The sequence below is a fragment of the Ixodes scapularis genome, unplaced genomic scaffold, assembly GCF_016920785.2.
Source record: "Ixodes scapularis isolate PalLabHiFi unplaced genomic scaffold, ASM1692078v2 PGA_scaffold4__175_contigs__length_147842914, whole genome shotgun sequence".
Classification (NCBI taxonomy): Eukaryota; Metazoa; Arthropoda; class Arachnida; order Ixodida; family Ixodidae; genus Ixodes; species Ixodes scapularis.
This window is the reverse complement of record NW_024609879.1, coordinates 2520858-2538680: the sequence shown is the minus strand read 5'-3', so window position 1 is coordinate 2538680 and position 17823 is coordinate 2520858. Positions and strand designations below refer to the sequence as shown.

The 17823-nt window shown below is 46.2% G+C and overlaps 1 protein-coding gene across 2 annotated transcripts in view; it reads right to left on the bottom strand.

Moving 5' to 3' along the window:
* LOC8039910 (dual specificity protein phosphatase 8) overlaps positions 1–17823 on the bottom strand; it is a 165952-nt gene that overhangs the window by 75772 nt on the left and 72357 nt on the right. For both annotated transcript variants that reach the window (XM_040217821.3, XM_042293408.1), the window contains exons 3-5: positions 16654–16764; positions 14694–14868; positions 1708–1892 (exon numbers count right to left, since the gene is read on the bottom strand). In XM_040217821.3, coding sequence (XP_040073755.1) covers positions 1708–1892; positions 14694–14868; positions 16654–16764 — 471 coding nt within the window. The remainder of the gene's footprint in view (positions 1–1707; positions 1893–14693; positions 14869–16653; positions 16765–17823) is intronic.

Below are 17823 nucleotides of genomic sequence, written 5' to 3'. Positions count from 1 at the left end.
TTTTACTTTGTCACGGACGTCCTCCAACTGTAAGGTCAGCGACCGCGTCATTCGGGTAGGATGAGTGTTCGCGGATCGCAGAGTCCGCGCTGGGGTATTTGAAGGGGTGGGCGATGACTCGGTGTTTTTTCGGAAATCGATATTGGCCCAAAAAATGGGGTGGGCGATGGCTCGGGGATGGGCGATGACTCGGGATATTACGGTATATATATAAAACGTTGCAGTGTTAAGTCATGCCAACGTTACTAAAACACTCAGTTGGGAAACTCCCATAGAGATGACAGCTTTGAAAAAGTGGCCCCAATCTGTCTCCGAGCACCGAGCTAATGACGAACACAACGCCACCATTTCTCCCGCAGCGGCCTCTTGAAGAACTGCACGTGACTTCTATTTTGGCTTCAGAACAGATACAGCGGTAGAGGTTACAGGGGTGCCACCCCCGTCTCCCCGGCGGGCGCGCCGCGTTCAACATCCGAAGTTAAAATGCACCTAGGTCTGGACGCGCTACCCGAAAGGCCCGCTGAGGCATGGTTGTATAAAAACAATATTAATTGTTCCGCAAAACCCTGCAAACTAAAGATTTTAAAAACATAACGTGCCCCTCTTTTGGTACTAAACTCCAATAAATTTCATACAAAAAGAGTCTTTTCCGTTTGTTTTTACGCAAAAACAGGCTTTCAAAAAGCTCAAGGTGACCACAGTACAGACAAATGATAAAGAGTGGCGCTGTTGTCGCATTTAGCTCGGTCTCGGTGGACGCCAGCGGCCCAGGTTTCGACGGCGAGTTTCCCAACTGAGTGTTTTAGTAACGTTGGGTCATGCTTTTAACGAGAAAAAAAGGCGTACGTGGCTGTAACTTTGGGGTTTTTGTGACATTTAGGGTAGATAGATTATGTTTGTGCCATAAAATCGGATCTTTAGTGCCCAATGTCCATCAGCAGCTCCTTTTCTTTTCTTTTTTTCTCCCAGAACTTCCATACATTAGAGCTTTTGTTTCATACGAGATGCATATTCTGCACCAGGTGCATATTCTGCACATATAATCATCTCCTTCACAGCACACTTTGAAAAATTCCTACAAATAAAATCACTATTCGATATTCGATTCAATATTCAGCTTTTTTTTTCTTTACACGATTTGGTATTCGATTCGAAAACTATTATTTGGTATTCACACACCCCTAATTTTTTGGGATCGCTCGAATATTCAGACTCGATCCCCATCCAAACTATCAGCTGGCGACTGCAGTAGACTGCACCACTCCCGTCCCTTTCTAGAACCACCGACAACTGAGAAAGGCGGAGGAGAAGCGTTGCTCTGCGGAGGCATTACGAGAACATGGTAGGCCATGCCCCGCGTTTCTTTGGCTGTCGGCGACGCAACGCAAGGACAACGCCCAGCTTCCCCAGAGACAAGGCCATTCTTTACTTCATCTTTTCCGCTAGACAACACGGTGCAACGTAAGAGTCGACAATAAACGGAGTGGCATCGGTGGGATGCGACGGGCTCTCTCTCCAAAGCAGTCGTCCGAGGACGCCGGCTCGACCCGTTTCGACCTCCGTTCCAAGCGGGTGCCGCATACACGTGTACACGGTGCATGCTGCATTGTTTGCGCAGGCAGGAGAGGCTACAAAAGAGCATCTCGCAGTAGTTCTAAAGGCAGCCGCCAGGGGGGCGCGACTGAGGCACGCCGGGGCGGTGCTCACCCTGAGCAGTTCCTGGTTCTGTGCGTCCTGCTGGGAGCCCAGGTAGAGGAAGGGCAGGATGCGGGTGGGGCCCTGGTGGCCCGTGGGCAGGCACGGCTGCGAGAGGGAGGTCAGCGAGGGCCCCGAGGACGCCCGCTGGTCCCGGCACAGGCTCGGGTAGCGGCCCCCAAACTCCTCGAAGCCCCCTGGCGTCGGGAACACGAAGGAGCACGTGTGGGTCACCCGCCGTCTCTCCCCAGGTGCACGCACTGTACGCCTTCGCTAAATAAAGTGGTACGCTCCCAATATACAGGTCCTTCTCCCCAAGACTAAAAATTCAGGTTCGTGAAAAATTGGTTTCGCGACATTTACTTTAGTTCACCATCCTACGTCGATCAATAGGTAATTCATTCGTTACTTTTATAAAAAAAATATGGCCGAGCTCCCGGATGTTTATTTATATCGTTAACGACAAATATTGTAGAACGTACCCTGGATAAAATGAGCGACAGCTATTTAACCACTCTATTCTTTTTTGCAATTAATAAAATGTTGTTTTTTTTGTACAGTACAATCCACTTCTAACAATAACGATAATGTTAGAACAATAATCGTTATAACCGATTACCGTAATATCTGAACTAGACTCATCGTTTCTAGTCTAGAAACTCTAGAAACTGATCATTATAAGCAATATATCCTTATAAGTAGATTGTGAAGCAAGTCACTTCAGTTCACTGTATTGCAATATTGATATCTGCAATAACATACATGAAACATATAGACTCAAATTTTGTGTCCAGACTAGAAAATATTCTCGTGAAAGCTGCTTCTTTCGCAAAAGCTTCTTGAAATCTGCCACCAGGTCTGTTCGAAAAGTAATTAAACCAATTTTAAAACACGATACTATTAATTAGGGAGCATGACCACTTTTTCATGAAAAGCATATTTTTACACAAACCAAAAAAATAAACTTATCGTAAAATACCGGGCAAGCGCCTCCTCAAACTTTGGAGATAACCGCAAAACAAATGGAGGATGGGCGCTTGTCCGGTCATCAATTTTACATATAAATGTACAGTCCGTATTTCCTTAGATCTTACAGATCTGGTAATGGGCACTCAATATGGAATGGACGGATGCACGGTATTCTACGGTAATCTATTTTTTACATATATAATTTTATTTAAAAAGAAATACATGTTTTATAATTTATAATTAGGCTCATGAACTTGTAGGATATTACCCTAAATGAACAGTGTGACAGAAAAACGGTAAGACTGCACGATTATATACTGAATATCAATGAAAGTTTTATCTTTTCTTTAGTTGATGCGTGACCGGTGCTGCGATCTACTCGCTACACAACTGATCGTTATACGAATGACCATTATACGACGGATCGTTACGCGATTCACAATTCGGGCCAATTCATTTGTAGTATAAAAACTTCCAGTTTGAATTTAATATTTTTAACACCACAGGAACGTATGTCTGTTTTGCCACTGCAAGTTATTTCTCATCGAGATATTATGAAAAATACTGCATAAAAGATCCTCTACGGCACTGGCACATCAAAAAGGTACACATTTCTTTCTATTTATCCATAAGCTAACAAACTTGTAGGTTTTGGCCCAGGGTGAGTGGCTCTTGTAAGACTTTTCTGAAAACGTGTTGAACAGTCTGCATACTTACAAATTTAATATGGTTGGCAGAAGTTTTTTTTAATAAATTTGCATATTTTTCGTTAACCACCGACATTTAGGTCAGTCACATTTGTTTCTTTTTAAAATTCGTAAAAATATAAATACTTTAGCATAACTGGACGCTGAGATCATATCGTAATTAAAGCTGACGTAGCTGTACAATTTTTTATATCACACTTATAAATTTTGGTTGTCCCGCTATCGTTTTAATGTATTCATAAGCCACTTAAATCGAGCGGCGCTTTCGTGTAATTTATACTCTTTGTTGTTGCGGCCCCGTTGAGTGCGCTTCTTTCCGAGCAGCGGTGCACTGCAGAGAAGCAACATCCGCGGAGCTTGCTTTGTGGGTGTTGCTTCTCCGCGGTGCAGCGGTGCTCGGTGAGAAGCGCACTTAACGGGGCTCAAACGGGCACACATGAGCTATGAAAATTGCCACCACACAAAACTTTCCATAGCCACTTGCGCAGACGCTGTGACGTGGCGGCATGGCAAAGGTCCACGTCACAGCCACCACGCAAGCTGCTCTAAAAACTGCCGCGCGGTGCCCCTTTTCGCTGCTCACGTGTCCCCCGCTTAATAGTCCCCATTAGACAACCTCTTCGCCCGATGAACAAAGTTAATTTGGTTTTGAGTTGTGATCTGCTGTCTAAACAGTCCACGATAAACAACGTTCTTGAGGGTCAAATAAACTTGTCATACATCTCCAAAATGCTTTATATGTGGCATACCTGCTTATGATCAGTAGGCCTATGAGAGAAAATCATCAAATATGTGCTTTGTTATGTGTAGTCATTCGTATAAAAAATTATAATTTTATCTTGCATCATATTTAGATGAATTTCAGATAATTCCAACTTGCGATAATTTCAACAAAATTCGTAGCTTCCTGGAGTTTAAATTAATAAGTCTACTGTATTCCCGTATCCTCCTAATACCCAAAGTACACTAAATGCATTTTAGGGACTATAGTCCGCACCTGGTGTTCCGGACGTCCACAAAGACAAAGTTCAGTAAAAAAAAAATTTTCCGTAGATGTTCCGCAGCGTTGTCTGCACCCTGTGGATAGTCTGTACGCGGTGCCTATTCTGCACATAAAATATTTAGCTATGCAGCAGACCTTGAAAAGTTAGTGCCGTAATGGCTGTTAAAGAAACTTGTATCACACTGAAATCCTCACAAACATACTATCATTCCTTAGTTTGCACTTGCAGAAAGACCACACCGCATATTTTTTCAACTTTTAAACATGTAGAGGCCCTCCTGCGTTTCCCAAGGGGCGCTGCAAAAAAGTGACTTGTTAGAACTTGTCTTGGGTAGTACAAACTTGAGCGTCTCAAAATCTCACACATGTAGAAGCATGCCTGCTTTGGTGTGGAACGCGACATCACGAGGGAAATACAAAGAAACACCAAAAATTATGAACGCCGTCGGAGCACAGGTCAAAGCTAAGATGCTAAACGCTCTGTTGTTGAGTGCAACGAACGCAGCATAGCACAGAACACGCGTGTTTCATTGGCCGGTGAGCGAGAACTCGATATCTGCGACCAATCAACATCCGTAAGCGCTGCGCTACGCCGCGTTTGCTATGCCCTGTGTCAGAGTATAACAGACCCTTAGAGCGCGTTCCAAAGCAGAACTGAAAAAAATAAAAATAATAACAGCGTCACGACGCCAGATGCTCCGACATCACCACCCAGAGATAAGAGACGCATACCCTAGTGTTGGTGACAAGAATCTAGCACATTCAATTTGTTACAGCGTTGAATCTAGCCGATTTCGGATGTCCAAAGTTGTTTTTTCCATTCTTCAGCACTACGCAGAAAGAAAAAAAGCTCAGCCGAAGGGTCAAAAGTAGTGAAAGGCCCAATCAGGTAGGCTTGGACTACCCAGAATGAAGGTGCCACAGTTTGTTCCAAGCTCAACTGCAGGAGGCCTATAGTTTGCGTACAATAATCTGGAAAATACGGCATAGCATGCTTTCACCGCAGCATGCGTTTAAGGGCCGAGATCCCTGAGGAAAGTAACGTGACGCCGCAAGTAAGAGCAACACGCTCCCAATTTGAGCAAACGGTGGTTGCGTGACACCAATTAGGTGACAAAATCTTGCGACGTTGCGGTGTCACATTCTGGCATCAGTGACGTCACGTCCAACACTGTTGCGCAACACCGTTAACTCTAGGCGCCACATGAAACTCTGATTTGTAGGCCACCTCCCTTACCTCGTGTCGACACTCCTCAGTTCAAACAGACTCTCTGAACCCAGCATCCCTCATTCGTCACTCTCGGTCTTCAAAACCTATCTCCTCCCTCCCCTCCCCCCCGACTAGCCTTCCTACCTTCAAATGAGAACCGTCCCAGGTCGCCTTGTACTCCTCAATTCGCTGTTCTACCACATGCTCCAAGAGGGCCAGCCTACCCGCCCTGCGTTGCGTTACTTCTCACTTGGACATTTGGTTTCATACATAGTGAAGACACAGCGTGCCTAGACCTCGTTAGAATATGCAATACGGGCTGAGAAAGAGAAGCAAAAGAGTCCATAGCTTTTCTCAGCTGGCCATCCTCCTCATCCGCATGCGTGCGCACGTGCACCCAATTTGCGCAGGAGGCATCCGCCATTAAGGCTCATTCTCTTAAATCTAGGCTCTATGAAGACACCAGTCAAGCCACGCCACAATCCTTAGGTCACCTGGCCTGGAATTTCCGTCACGCCGTGAAAATGTTTTCCCGAGGGACAAACTGAAGCACCAGAGAAGCGCTGCCGACGTTAATAGTCGACCGATCGGGTTGCTCAAAGAACCTGACGGATGGACTGAGTTCCAAGAGGCCACCGTGGAAAAAGTCACATTTCGGAAAATCCCACAGACCCAATGAAAAAATGGAATGATTAGAATCGCCATCTATCCTCAAAACCTTGGGGTCATTTATTTCGATCGATTGATCGATTAACTGATTAGAGTTTTAAGGCGTGAGAGCAACTACCGTATTTACTCGCAAAATGAACGCACTTTTTTTTCTGAAAAATCGATGCAAAGTTAGGGGGGGCGTTCATTACGCGAAGTAAAGGTTTTGCGTCCGTATTTACTCGCATAATGAAGGGACCTTTCATCCTGAAAGATCGAAGTAACTTCTTATCTCTTTGCGCGCCGCGCCCGATCCCGTAACCAAACTAAGCTGTGCAAAAAAAAAAAAAAATCCTCTTCGTTTTCTTTTTTTTTAGTTCCTTGTTTCTTTTTTTTGCCGCCTTTCGCAAGTTGTTTTGTCTGCTTAGGCGAGGGCTCTCCGCTTATCTTTCTTATTTCCTTGCGCGCGGCGCGCGACACCCATAACCGAACTGCGCTGTGCAAAAGAAAAAAAAGCTTTTTCTTTTGTTTTCAGTTCGACACCCATAACCGAACTGCGCTGTGCAAAAGAAAAAAAAAAAGCTCTTTTTCTTTTGTTTTCAATTCCCTGGTTGTTTTCTTTTTTTTTTTTTTTACTTGCAGTTTTTTGCAAGTTGTTTCGTTTGCTTAGAGGGCTTCTCTGCTCCTCTTTCTTACCTCCTTGCGCGCGGCGCACGACCCCCCCGTAACCAAACTGCGCTGTGCAAGAAAAAAAAAAAAGAAAAAAAAAACCTTTTTGTTTTCTTTTAGTTGTGTTTTTTTTTCTTTTTGCCGCCTTTCGCGAGCTGTTTCGTTCGCTTAGAGCGCTTCTCCGCTTCTCTTTCTTACATCCTTGCGCGCGGCGGCCCGCGAACCCTAAATCCAAACTGCGCTTGCAAAAAAAAAAAGAGCTCCTCTTTATGTTTTGTTTCTTGCTTCCGTTAGATCTTTGCGATTTTTTTTAACGCCTTTGGCAAGGCGCTTTGTTCGCCCACGCTGCCCATGCATTCGCGACCTCGTTGCACCAGGATAGAAAAGTGCGTTCATTTCGCGCTCGTGGGGGGAGGGGGTCAAAATTTTGACGTCCGAGTTGGGGGTGCGTTTATTACGCGAGTGAAAAAAAAAAGTCGAAATTTTGAGAGCCGACTTGGGGGGTGCGTTCATTACGCGAGTGCGTTCATTGTGCGAGTAAATACGGTAGGCCAAAATGCACCAGGTGCATAAACTACTGCAAGAAAAGGGTCCAGGAGAAGAGAGCTATAGAAGCTCGTGGTGTAATAAAAGTATGAACATAAATCGTGCGAAAGATATGAACATGAATTTCAGGTAAGAATAAAAGTTATAATCAATAGGCAATTATCTGAAATGAAAAGAAAAAAAACATGGTAAAATAGAGGAGTTATAAAGGGTACATATAGCCTGTTATTTTAAGAAATTCCAAAACTTTACTGAAAGGTACAAAACGTTTATCTCTTAGCGAAAATGCGGGATGAAATGGAAGATGGGATCCAAAAATACTAGCAAAACACGCTCGCCGTTTTTTATCCAAGTATCTGAGAGCCAAAGAATATGCGGGACAGTCAAAGTTTTGCTGCAACGCTCACAGCGCGGGGTATCGTCGTCACAAAGTAAATAGAGATGCGTTGAACGTGTGTGTCCAATACGCAAGTGGCAGATCAAGACCTCGTGATAACGATTCCCCTGGTGGGAACTCTCCCATAATCCTAAACAATGTTTGATATTACCGTGTTTGCACGATTTTAACACATACTTTTTTTCGCCAAAATCAGTGCCCAAAGAGACAGGAGCTGTTCCGACCCAAGGTTGGCCCTTCCTGCCTAAGAAGATGAAAAAGAAAGGAAGAGAGTGTAGAGTGAAAGAGAAAGAGGTGTAAGGAAATCTGAAAGAAGGAAGAGGGTAGAAGAGGCGACTGACTGAATCATCCTGGTCGGGCCAAGCCAGGACACCCGTCTACGAGAAGCAGGGGCCGAAGTGGTGTACTGCCTCGCCCGGGGGGCCCCGAAGGGTCCAAACATACCCCGGACTCAGCTCAACCAACAGGATTTCCTTTTTCCCGGACATGGGTTAAGCCACGCACAACCAGGTGTGGGTGGGCAAACCCACATGGATCGGGGTTCGTGGCGATGCCACTCGCCAAGCACCTACTAAAGCAGGTGCCCCCTGCGTATGGGTATGAGGGCACCTGCTCTTGGCGGCCACGAAAAGGGCCGAGGTTCGATTCCTGGAAGCAGACATACCTTTTTGTTATTACTGTAAACGTCGCGTTCTGGCAAATTCCAGATCGCTGCTGCTTATTTAAGGTTGAATGTTCCACATGCCAAACCTTCTACGCCGGTTATTCCAGAAGCCCACGCATGTATATAAGGGGCTCCACGTATTGAGCTGAATTCACTTTTTTGCCTGCGTTCGACCCTTCCTTTATGCCATCACCGACGCCTGCGACGCCTGTTTTTCGCCATTCACTCTTATTTAGTTTTGGCACAAGTTTGCCACATTAAACATTTAGTTTCTCCAGTTATTTGTCGCCTCATCATTTGTCATTCACGCCAGTACGAAGTTGGACCAGTGGTACACATAGGAAAACTAACCGAATTTCAGGCAATAGTATGGTATATCCAAATGTCTGTTGTAATCAGGTGTGTTGTAACGAGTTTATACTGTAGCATCCTTTGCATGCCATTTCAGTGATTCCGAAATAATATGTCCCGCAGGCGGCGCCTGCACCTTAGGTGTCAAGTGCTTGCAGTGATGTGATTGGCCTAAACCGTTTTGGAGCACCTTTCGGAGCAGCCAAAACAGTGTTTTGGAGCAGAAAAAGTGGCCTTTGGAGCAGCCAAAACAGTGTTTTGGAGCAGAAAAAGTGGCCTTTGGAGCAGCCAAAACAGTGTTTTGGAGCAGAAAAAGTGGCCTTTGGAGCAGCCAAAACAGTGTTTTGGAGCAGAAAAAGTGGCCTTTGGAGCAGCCAAAACAGTGTTTTGGAGCAGAAAAAGTGGCCTTTGGAGCAGCCAAAACAGTGTTTTGGAGCAGAAAAAGTGGCCTTTGGAGCAGCCAAAACAGTGTTTTGGAGCAGAAAAAGTGGCCTTTGGAGCAGCCAAAACAGTGTTTTGGAGCAGAAAAAGTGGCCTTTGGAGCAGCCAAAACAGTGTTTTGGAGCAGAAAAAGTGGCCTTTGGAGCAGCCAAAACAGTGTTTTGGAGCAGAAAAAGTGGCCTTTGGAGCAGCCAAAACAGTGTTTTGGAGCAGAAAAAGTGGCCTTTGGAGCAGCCAAAACAGTGTTTTGGAGCAGAAAAAGTGGCCTTTGGAGCAGCCAAAACAGTGTTTTGGAGCAGAAAAAGTGGCCTTTGGAGCAGCCAAAACAGTGTTTTGGAGCAGAAAAAGTGGCCTTTGGAGCAGCCAAAACAGTGTTTTGGAGCAGAAAAAGTGGCCTTTGGAGCAGCCAAAACAGTGTTTTGGAGCAGAAAAAGTGGCCTTTGGAGCAGCCAAAACAGTGTTTTGGAGCAGAAAAAGTGGCCTTTGGAGCAGCCAAAACAGTGTTTTGGAGCAGAAAAAGTGGCCTTTGGAGCAGCCAAAACAGTGTTTTGGAGCAGAAAAAGTGGCCTTTGGAGCAGCCAAAACAGTGTTTTGGAGCAGAAAAAGTGGCCTTTGGAGCAGCCAAAACAGTGTTTTGGAGCAGAAAAAGTGGCCTTTGGAGCAGCCAAAACAGTGTTTTGGAGCAGAAAAAGTGGCCTTTGGAGCAGCCAAAACAGTGTTTTGGAGCAGAAAAAGTGGCCTTTGGAGCAGCCAAAACAGTGTTTTGGAGCAGAAAAAGTGGCCTTTGGAGCAGCCAAAACAGTGTTTTGGAGCAGAAAAAGTGGCCTTTGGAGCAGCCAAAACAGTGTTTTGGAGCAGCAAAAGTAGCTTTTAAAGCAGATATTCTAATGAAAATAAAAATATTTGTTTTAAATGCTGGACACGCGAAGGGAATCTTGCTCGCCGAAATAAACCAATTTTGGTCAAGTTCGGCCACCTGGGAGTCTTTCAAGATGTAACTGAAATGCCAACGACATGACACATTTCTTTTTGCTTTTCGAAACACAGTGATGTGATTGGCCTAAGACTTTTTGGAGCACCTTTTGGAGCAGCCAAAACAGTGTTTTGGAGCAGCAAATGTGGCTTTTGGAGCAGCCAAAGCAGTGTTTTGGAGCAGAAAAAGTGACTTTTGGAGCATATATCTTAAAAAAATAAAAATTTGTTTTAAGTGCTGGACAAACGGAGGACACTTTGTATTGTGTTGTGATGTGACGTGTTGGGGCGGAACTCGCTGCTTGTGTTTTTGCTGCTGAGACATCCCACAAGTATACAGTGCTGTAGACGTTGCCGAGCAATTCCGAAAAAAAAACAAAAAAACTTGCTATCGTTTTACTGGTTCCCGACGTGGGAGCTTTTTATAAAAAGTAAGCAAACGTAAAACAATAAATGGCAAGCGTCCAGGCTGGTGCCTCTCGTGCAATCATGTTCACATGCACGTGGGGGCAACTTCGGCAGGCTTGCAGTTACACGTGCTTCGTCACACGAGCGGAGACAACGGCTGTTCGACCGAAACCGAAACCATGCCACTCTGCTCCGTCAGCAACTGTTTCCCAAAATTGTATGCAAAATGTAACTGTCCAGCATACGACAATAAACAGTCCAGCGGAGCGTGCTTGCCAGGCTGACAGGCGAAGTGCAGGCTAAAACACACAGAAAAAAAGAACCTGAGCGTATGGATGCAAGACATAGTGAATCAGGGTTAAAAAGTTCTTGGAGCGCCTAGTGCAACGACTGAACTCGAGACGAACAAGCGCGGTGTGCAGGTTCAGCGTGCAGGCATTGCCTTCTTTGCTTTAGCTCACTTCTCGTCATCAACTTTCTTGCGCGGCAGATTGTTCACGTACCGGGGTCCCTCTCGAAAGAAAGCCCACCGAGAGAAACCTGAGTAATCAAAACTTCGCCAAGCAGTCATTAAGTTAAAGAGGGATTTTTATAGCAGCGTATGATTAAAACAAGAGCAGGAATGTCAATGCGTTTCAGTTTAGAAAGCGCCATATCTGCAGCGACGTGGGAACGGCAACACACGACGTCGCGGGACCACGGCAACTGTGGTCGCGCGAGCGCTTCAGTTCACAAAGTAACTCTCGCCGCGCAAAAACGTGGTTTTGTTTCACAGCATGACGACGGCACAGCTGGCACCCGGCACACTAACGTCGGAGCGTCCGCACACGGCCGCGTCTATCGCTAAAAAAATTTAACAAAAATAAAAAAATAAAAAAAAAAGACGCGAGTCAAGATTTCCGAGACGACAACAGCGCGAAACGTGAGACGGTGGGAAAAATCATGCAAGACCGCATAGACGATTGATGCAGGGTACTTTGTGTCGGGCGGCGCCTTGTGCCACCTAGCTCACGCATGCTCAATTACGGTTTTCAGTTTAGTTTCGTTTTTGAAAGGCGACCAAAATTGGTCCTTTGGCGCAGGCTTGGCGCAGATTAGTGATATTTTGGCGAAATGTAGCAGGATGTAGCAGGGTTAGCCCCTTGGCGCAGTTTGGCGCAATTGGCGCAGCAATCACATCACTGGAAACATTCTGCAAGGCTGGAGCAAGCTTTGCTTTAGCTTAGGGTAGTAATGAATGTCCAATTTCAATGTCTCCAAAGAGACATTGCGACGTCTTACAAGTGTACAGTGCTGTAGGCGTTGCCAAGCAATTCCGAAAAACCGGTTGCCACCGTTTTACTGATTGCCGACGTGCCAGATTTTCGTCAAAAGTAATTAAATGTAAAACAATGAATTGCAAGCGTCCCGGCTGGTGCCTCTGTCGTGCAATTATGATCGCATCGTTGGTTGGCATGCACGTGAGGGCAACTCCGGCAGGCTTGCAGGTGCACGTGCTTCGTCGCGCAAGCGAAACGGCTGGTCGATCGAAACCGAAACCACGCCTCTCCGCTCCGTCGCCAACTGGTTGCCAAAAGTCTATGCAAAATGTAACTGCCCAGCATGCGACAAAAAAGAGTCCAGCGTCGCGTGCTTGCAAGGCCGGCAGGCAAGGTACGAGCTAAACACAGAAAAAAAGAACCTGAGCGCATTGATGCAAGACATCGCGAGCCAGGGTCGCTTTGTGCAACGACTGAACTCGAGACAAACGAGCGCGCTCTGCGGGTTCAGCGTGCAGACATTCCCTGCTTTGCTTTAGCTCACTTCAACTTTTCTTCGCGACACATTTTTCACGTACCGGGGTCCCTCTCGAAAGAAAGCCCACAAAGAGAAACCTAGGTAATCAATACTTCGACACAGCAGTCTTTGAGTTAGAGAGGGATTTTTGTAGCAGCGTATGTTTTAAACAAGAACATGAATGTTGATGAACATGCGGCGGTCCTTATGTGTCAGTTTAGGAAGCTCCATATCTGCAACGTCGTATGGCCGTTGATTTCAGGAGTGAGAGCTTCATTCAGCTCAAAAAGTAACTCCCGCCGCGCCGAAACATAGTTTTGTTTCACAGCGTCACGTCATGGCTGGTACCCAGCACGCTAGCGTCGCAGCACACACACACACGCCGGCATCTATCGTTAAAAAAAAAAAAATGAAAAAAAAAAAGTGAAAGCTGTTTACAACTCTCTGTAACACCAAATTAGAGCGCAGCTCTTGAGGAGGAGGAGGGAAGGGTACTGGGGGGGATGAAGTGACCTGGGGGGGTCACGTGACCAGGGGGGGGTCACGTGACCTGGGGGGGGGGTCACGTGACCTTGGGGGGTCATGTGACGATGCCGATGATGTCATCAATGACGTCACTGATGACGTCATCAGTGACGATGAATGTGCGGACTCCGATGACGTCATCAGCGATGATGACGATGACGATGCGGATGTCGGTGCCGTCACTGATGACGTCATCCGTGATGATGACGATGACGATGCGGATGCCGGTGACGTCATCAGTAATGATGACGATGCGGAAGCCGGTGAGGTCCTCAGTGACGTCACTGATGACGTCATCAGTGACGATGACGATGCGGATGCCGGTGACGTCATCAGTGACGATGACGTCATCGGGGAGGTCACGTGACCTCGGCGGGAGGGGTCACGTGACCCTGGAGGGTGGTCACGTGACCTCGGGGGGTGTCACGTGACCTCGGGAGGGGGGGGGGGGTCACGTGACCTCGGGGGGAGGGGTTGACATGACCCTGAGGGGGTCACGTGACCTTGTGGTGATCTTGGGGGTCACGTGACCTTGGGGTGACCTTGGTTACGCCGACGGCGACAGCGATGGCGACGCCGCTCAAGCTGGGAACAAGCCCCTAAGAGCTGCGCTCTAAAAAAAAAAAATGCGAGACGAGACTTACGCTTACGAGACGACGAGAGCGTGAAAGAAGAGACAGCATGGCGGAAAAAACCATGCAAAAAACCATGGGCGATTGATGCAGGGTATTTTGTGTCGGGCGGCCGTTTGCGCCGCCTAGCTCATGCATGTTCAGTTACGGTACTTAGTTTAGTTTCGGTTTTGAAAGGCGACCAAAATTGGCCCTTTGGCGCAGGCTTAGCGCAGATTACCCATATTTTGGCAAAATGTAGCAGGATGTAGCAGGGTTAGCCCCTTGGCGCAGTTTGGCGCAAATGGCGCAGCCATCACATCACTGTGCTTGGTGAGTGGCGTCACCACAGACTTCAGCCACGTGGGAGCCAAGAATGATTACAGTTGAGCCACGGACGCGCTTGCTCGGAAGCGCGCGTGGCAATATCTGCTTACAGTATACTCCTTTTACAACAGACCGAAATCTTGGTCACTATCAGGGTCTGCTATAACCAATTCAGACTGCACAAGTCTGCTTTAAAAGAAAATAAGGTATTTTCCGGGCTATAGTTTGCAGACTATACGCATTTAAAATTTTCAATTTTACTCAGTGCAAACTATTTACGGGTCTAGGCTATACAAGAATTTGTTTCTCAAGATCGTTCACTGCGACGACACGTCGTGGATTTTGTGAATGACAGGTTATGTTAATGATGATTTCTGTATGATACGAGCCACTTTATGCGCCAGTAAAGCAGACAATTTTTAAGTTGTACCGCATATGAGAATTTGATGCGCAAACTATACCAAATATGTGGGCTCGTGCACCTGGCGCAGGCTATCCCAAAGAAAAAACTATGTTCTCAGCCAAACTTGCTTCAGCAGACAATACGCCAGTTATGGACTATGGTCCGGGAAATAAGGTATCACAATCTTAAAAGCTGTTATCTCGTCTATCATTTCTTCTAATATTTTTTTTTCTTTTCTTACTCCTATATTGATGTGTGCTACTTGTAAGAACAAAGTTTACTGGGGCGAAAACTGCCGGAGTTCCCAGACCAGTACATCTAAGATGTAATGCTGCAAATGCGACGCCCTCCCATGCAAACGGAGATCCCACCTGCGAGCAGGGCCACCTTGGGGAAGGCCGGCCGCAGCTTGAGCAGCAGCACTCCCAGGAAGCTATCCGTGCCCACCGCACACGGGTCCCAGGACCCCTGGTCGTACACCACCACCGTGGGCGCGCCAGAACCCCAGTCCCCGCAGGCGTGCTGCAGCAGCTCTCGCACCCCCACCTGGGGGGACGTGAACAGACACCAATGAGCGCCCAAAAGTATGCTGCCTGCAACGCGTCTTCACTGCGTCCTCGAATGCGCTCTCTCGATAGTTGTCGCACGTGTGTCGCGCTGCCGCACGCAAAAATCGCGTTGAGTAAGGAGGATCGATGAAGTCGGAAATCGGCCAAACGGCGCGTGTCGTGCGTGCACCTTTCCTTTGTTTTTTCCTCTCGAGTGTTGCTGGATTTCATCGAGCTCGCGTTATGAGCGAAGAAAACATTGCCTGTCTGCGTTCCACCCTTTCTAGCCACAAATATTGATTACCAGCTGAAAGTGCATTTTTACACTGCTCTTCTCAATAGAACAAGTGCCGCACTTCCCCAATTTTAACACTTGCCCTTCTTGATAAAACTATAGTATCCAAAAACTGCAATCGCGTTTGAATCGAACACAAAAATGAAATCGGAGACACGTTAGAATCATTTTTCTTGGGTGGGCGCGCATTAGAATACTAGACGCTTCAGAATCGGATAAGTATGGTATGCATGTCTAGTTGTCTGCATCTGGTTCTGCAACCTAATAATGGTGCCTCATACGACTAACAACTGCGTGCAACAGCAACACTGACATTTCAAAATCTCCCTTAAAATAAAAAGGCAACGTGAGCCAAGCATCATGAAGACCAGCGCTCCAAGGGACGGGACAAAAGGAAGGAACACATTCTTTTATTAGGTTCAACGATTACAAACAAACCCAACATACCACCTTGCTGCAACGGGAATTCTACACTTTAAAAAAAAGCTAAATGGGGTACTTTGGTGGTTTTATAGCTACCCAAACAAATTATTTTTAAATACCCAGATTTTACCTTTCTTGGCATGCCATTTGGTATTTCTAAATTCAGAATAGCTACTGAGAGATGGGCAAATGAAGGTGATGGCAAAATCAAGGTTCAAATTTTCCTGCACTTTCCTGTGGAATGGAAAACTTGCAGGTCGAGAAGGCAGTCCCAAAAAGAAAGTGTGAGCCACAGTCTCTTGTGCTGCTGAGTGAATGCTTGGAGTGAGCTTCCACAGCACTCATTTCACACAAACAAACTTCTTGGAATCCTTTCAAAACAAGTTTTACTTCCCAAACCTGCACCCACATAGTATGTATATTTTCACTTTTTCAGTGCTGTCAGTAGAAACTAAAAAAGGAAATTCAAAACCTATATAACTTCATGGTGAGGCATTATTTTGACCCATCATCCAAACTAATAGGTAGTTCAGTCGTGCCTAATGGTGTGTCGAACCAATATTGAAGCAAATGAGCGACCATACAAAATTATTCCTACGAGATAAATGTAGAAAACTTCAAACTCCCCACAAATTCTAGTGCAATATTTAGAAATCATGAGACTTATTTTGGGCACCACGACACGCTTCTATTTTAGGACAATGTGACAATATCAAAGCATGTTTCAGAAGCGCTCCTCACCAAAACTGAGTCTCATAACGTAAATACATTGCAATAAATTTGCTTTTGTCGCTTTTGAGGCAAAGCTTATCTTGTGGAACACGTCTTCAGTCCAGGCCCTCCAAAACTATTTTTTGAGAAGTTCAGCGTCCCTAGGAGCCACTCCAAAACATTCTTCTGTCTTGGGTTAGCATGTTAACATCAGAATTGCTCCCAACTCAAAACATGTCTCGGTTAATGCCCCCACTGCACTAGAAAAACGTTTTTTTTGCAGAAAGTTCCCTTTGTGACAGACGTCATATGGAGGCACCAAACAAATTTCTTGGGGGAAGCGAGGGGCCCCACCTTGTCCTGCTGCAGCCGGCGCTTGACAATCTTGGAGCAGCAAATGTTCACCGCACCCACAATGTGGCACGTGTTGAACTCCAGGAAGGGCCGGCTGTCAATCACCAGCAGCTGGGGCACAGAGAAGAGGGCGCTCACTTAAAAGGGGCACCAGCCTTTCATGGCCCGTCCACACACACAACACAGCACAGACTTAGTAGTGCTGTAGACAAAGTGCTGACTTTGCACCATATCACCTCTGTATCGCCCCTATATCAGCTCTACATCGGCTCTACATCACCTTTGCATCAGCTCCGTATCAGCTCAGTATCAGCCCTGTATCAGCTCCACGTCAGCCTTGCATGAGCTCTGTATCAGTTCTGTACCAAGTCTGTATCAGCTCTGTATCAGCCCTGTATCAGCTCCACATCAGCCTTGCATGAGCTCTGTATCAGTTCTGTACCAACTCTGTATCAGCTCTGTATCAGCCCTGTATCAGCCCTGTATTAACTCTGCATCAGTGCTCCCTCTTTCGCTGTTCAGCGGCACAATGCACAACTAACTCAGTGCTGAGCCAGTGGTGACACTAGAACTAATGCATCGCTGACTTGACACTTTGTAAGTGCTACCTTTATTCTTACCTTTAGGCCTGTTTAGGATGGGTCAATTTTCTGAGCAATTTGTGGCTTGTTGGAAACTCCTTCTCTAGAGCCTCACGCTGCAATATCAATTGCTTGGATTGTATCCAGATCAAAACGTTTCAGCAACTCAAACAACTCACAAATGTTTAAAGTGGCAGCAACCAATCAGGGGGCACAAAGGCTTGATCTGACCCCCTTATGATAGTGATGATGATAACTGAACACAAGGTTTAACCTGGTGATGGTTTGCAATGAATCGTTTTTATAGCAAAATGGTTTCACAAAGATCACTTGGCATTTTCATCGCTTTTTAAAGGGGTACTCCACCGATTTTTTGAGCTACCTCAACTAACTATATTTTCTGACTCCCCAACCTTTAGCCTTTCCGGTATGCTATTTAGCATCGCGAAATTCATAATAGGTATTGTGAAATCGGCAAATGAAAATGGTTCAAAAACCAATATTCAAATATTCGCACACTTTTCAGTGCCGTGACGTCAGTGGCAGGCAGGTTTGCCAGTCGAGCAAGCAGTCTAAAAATAGTATATGC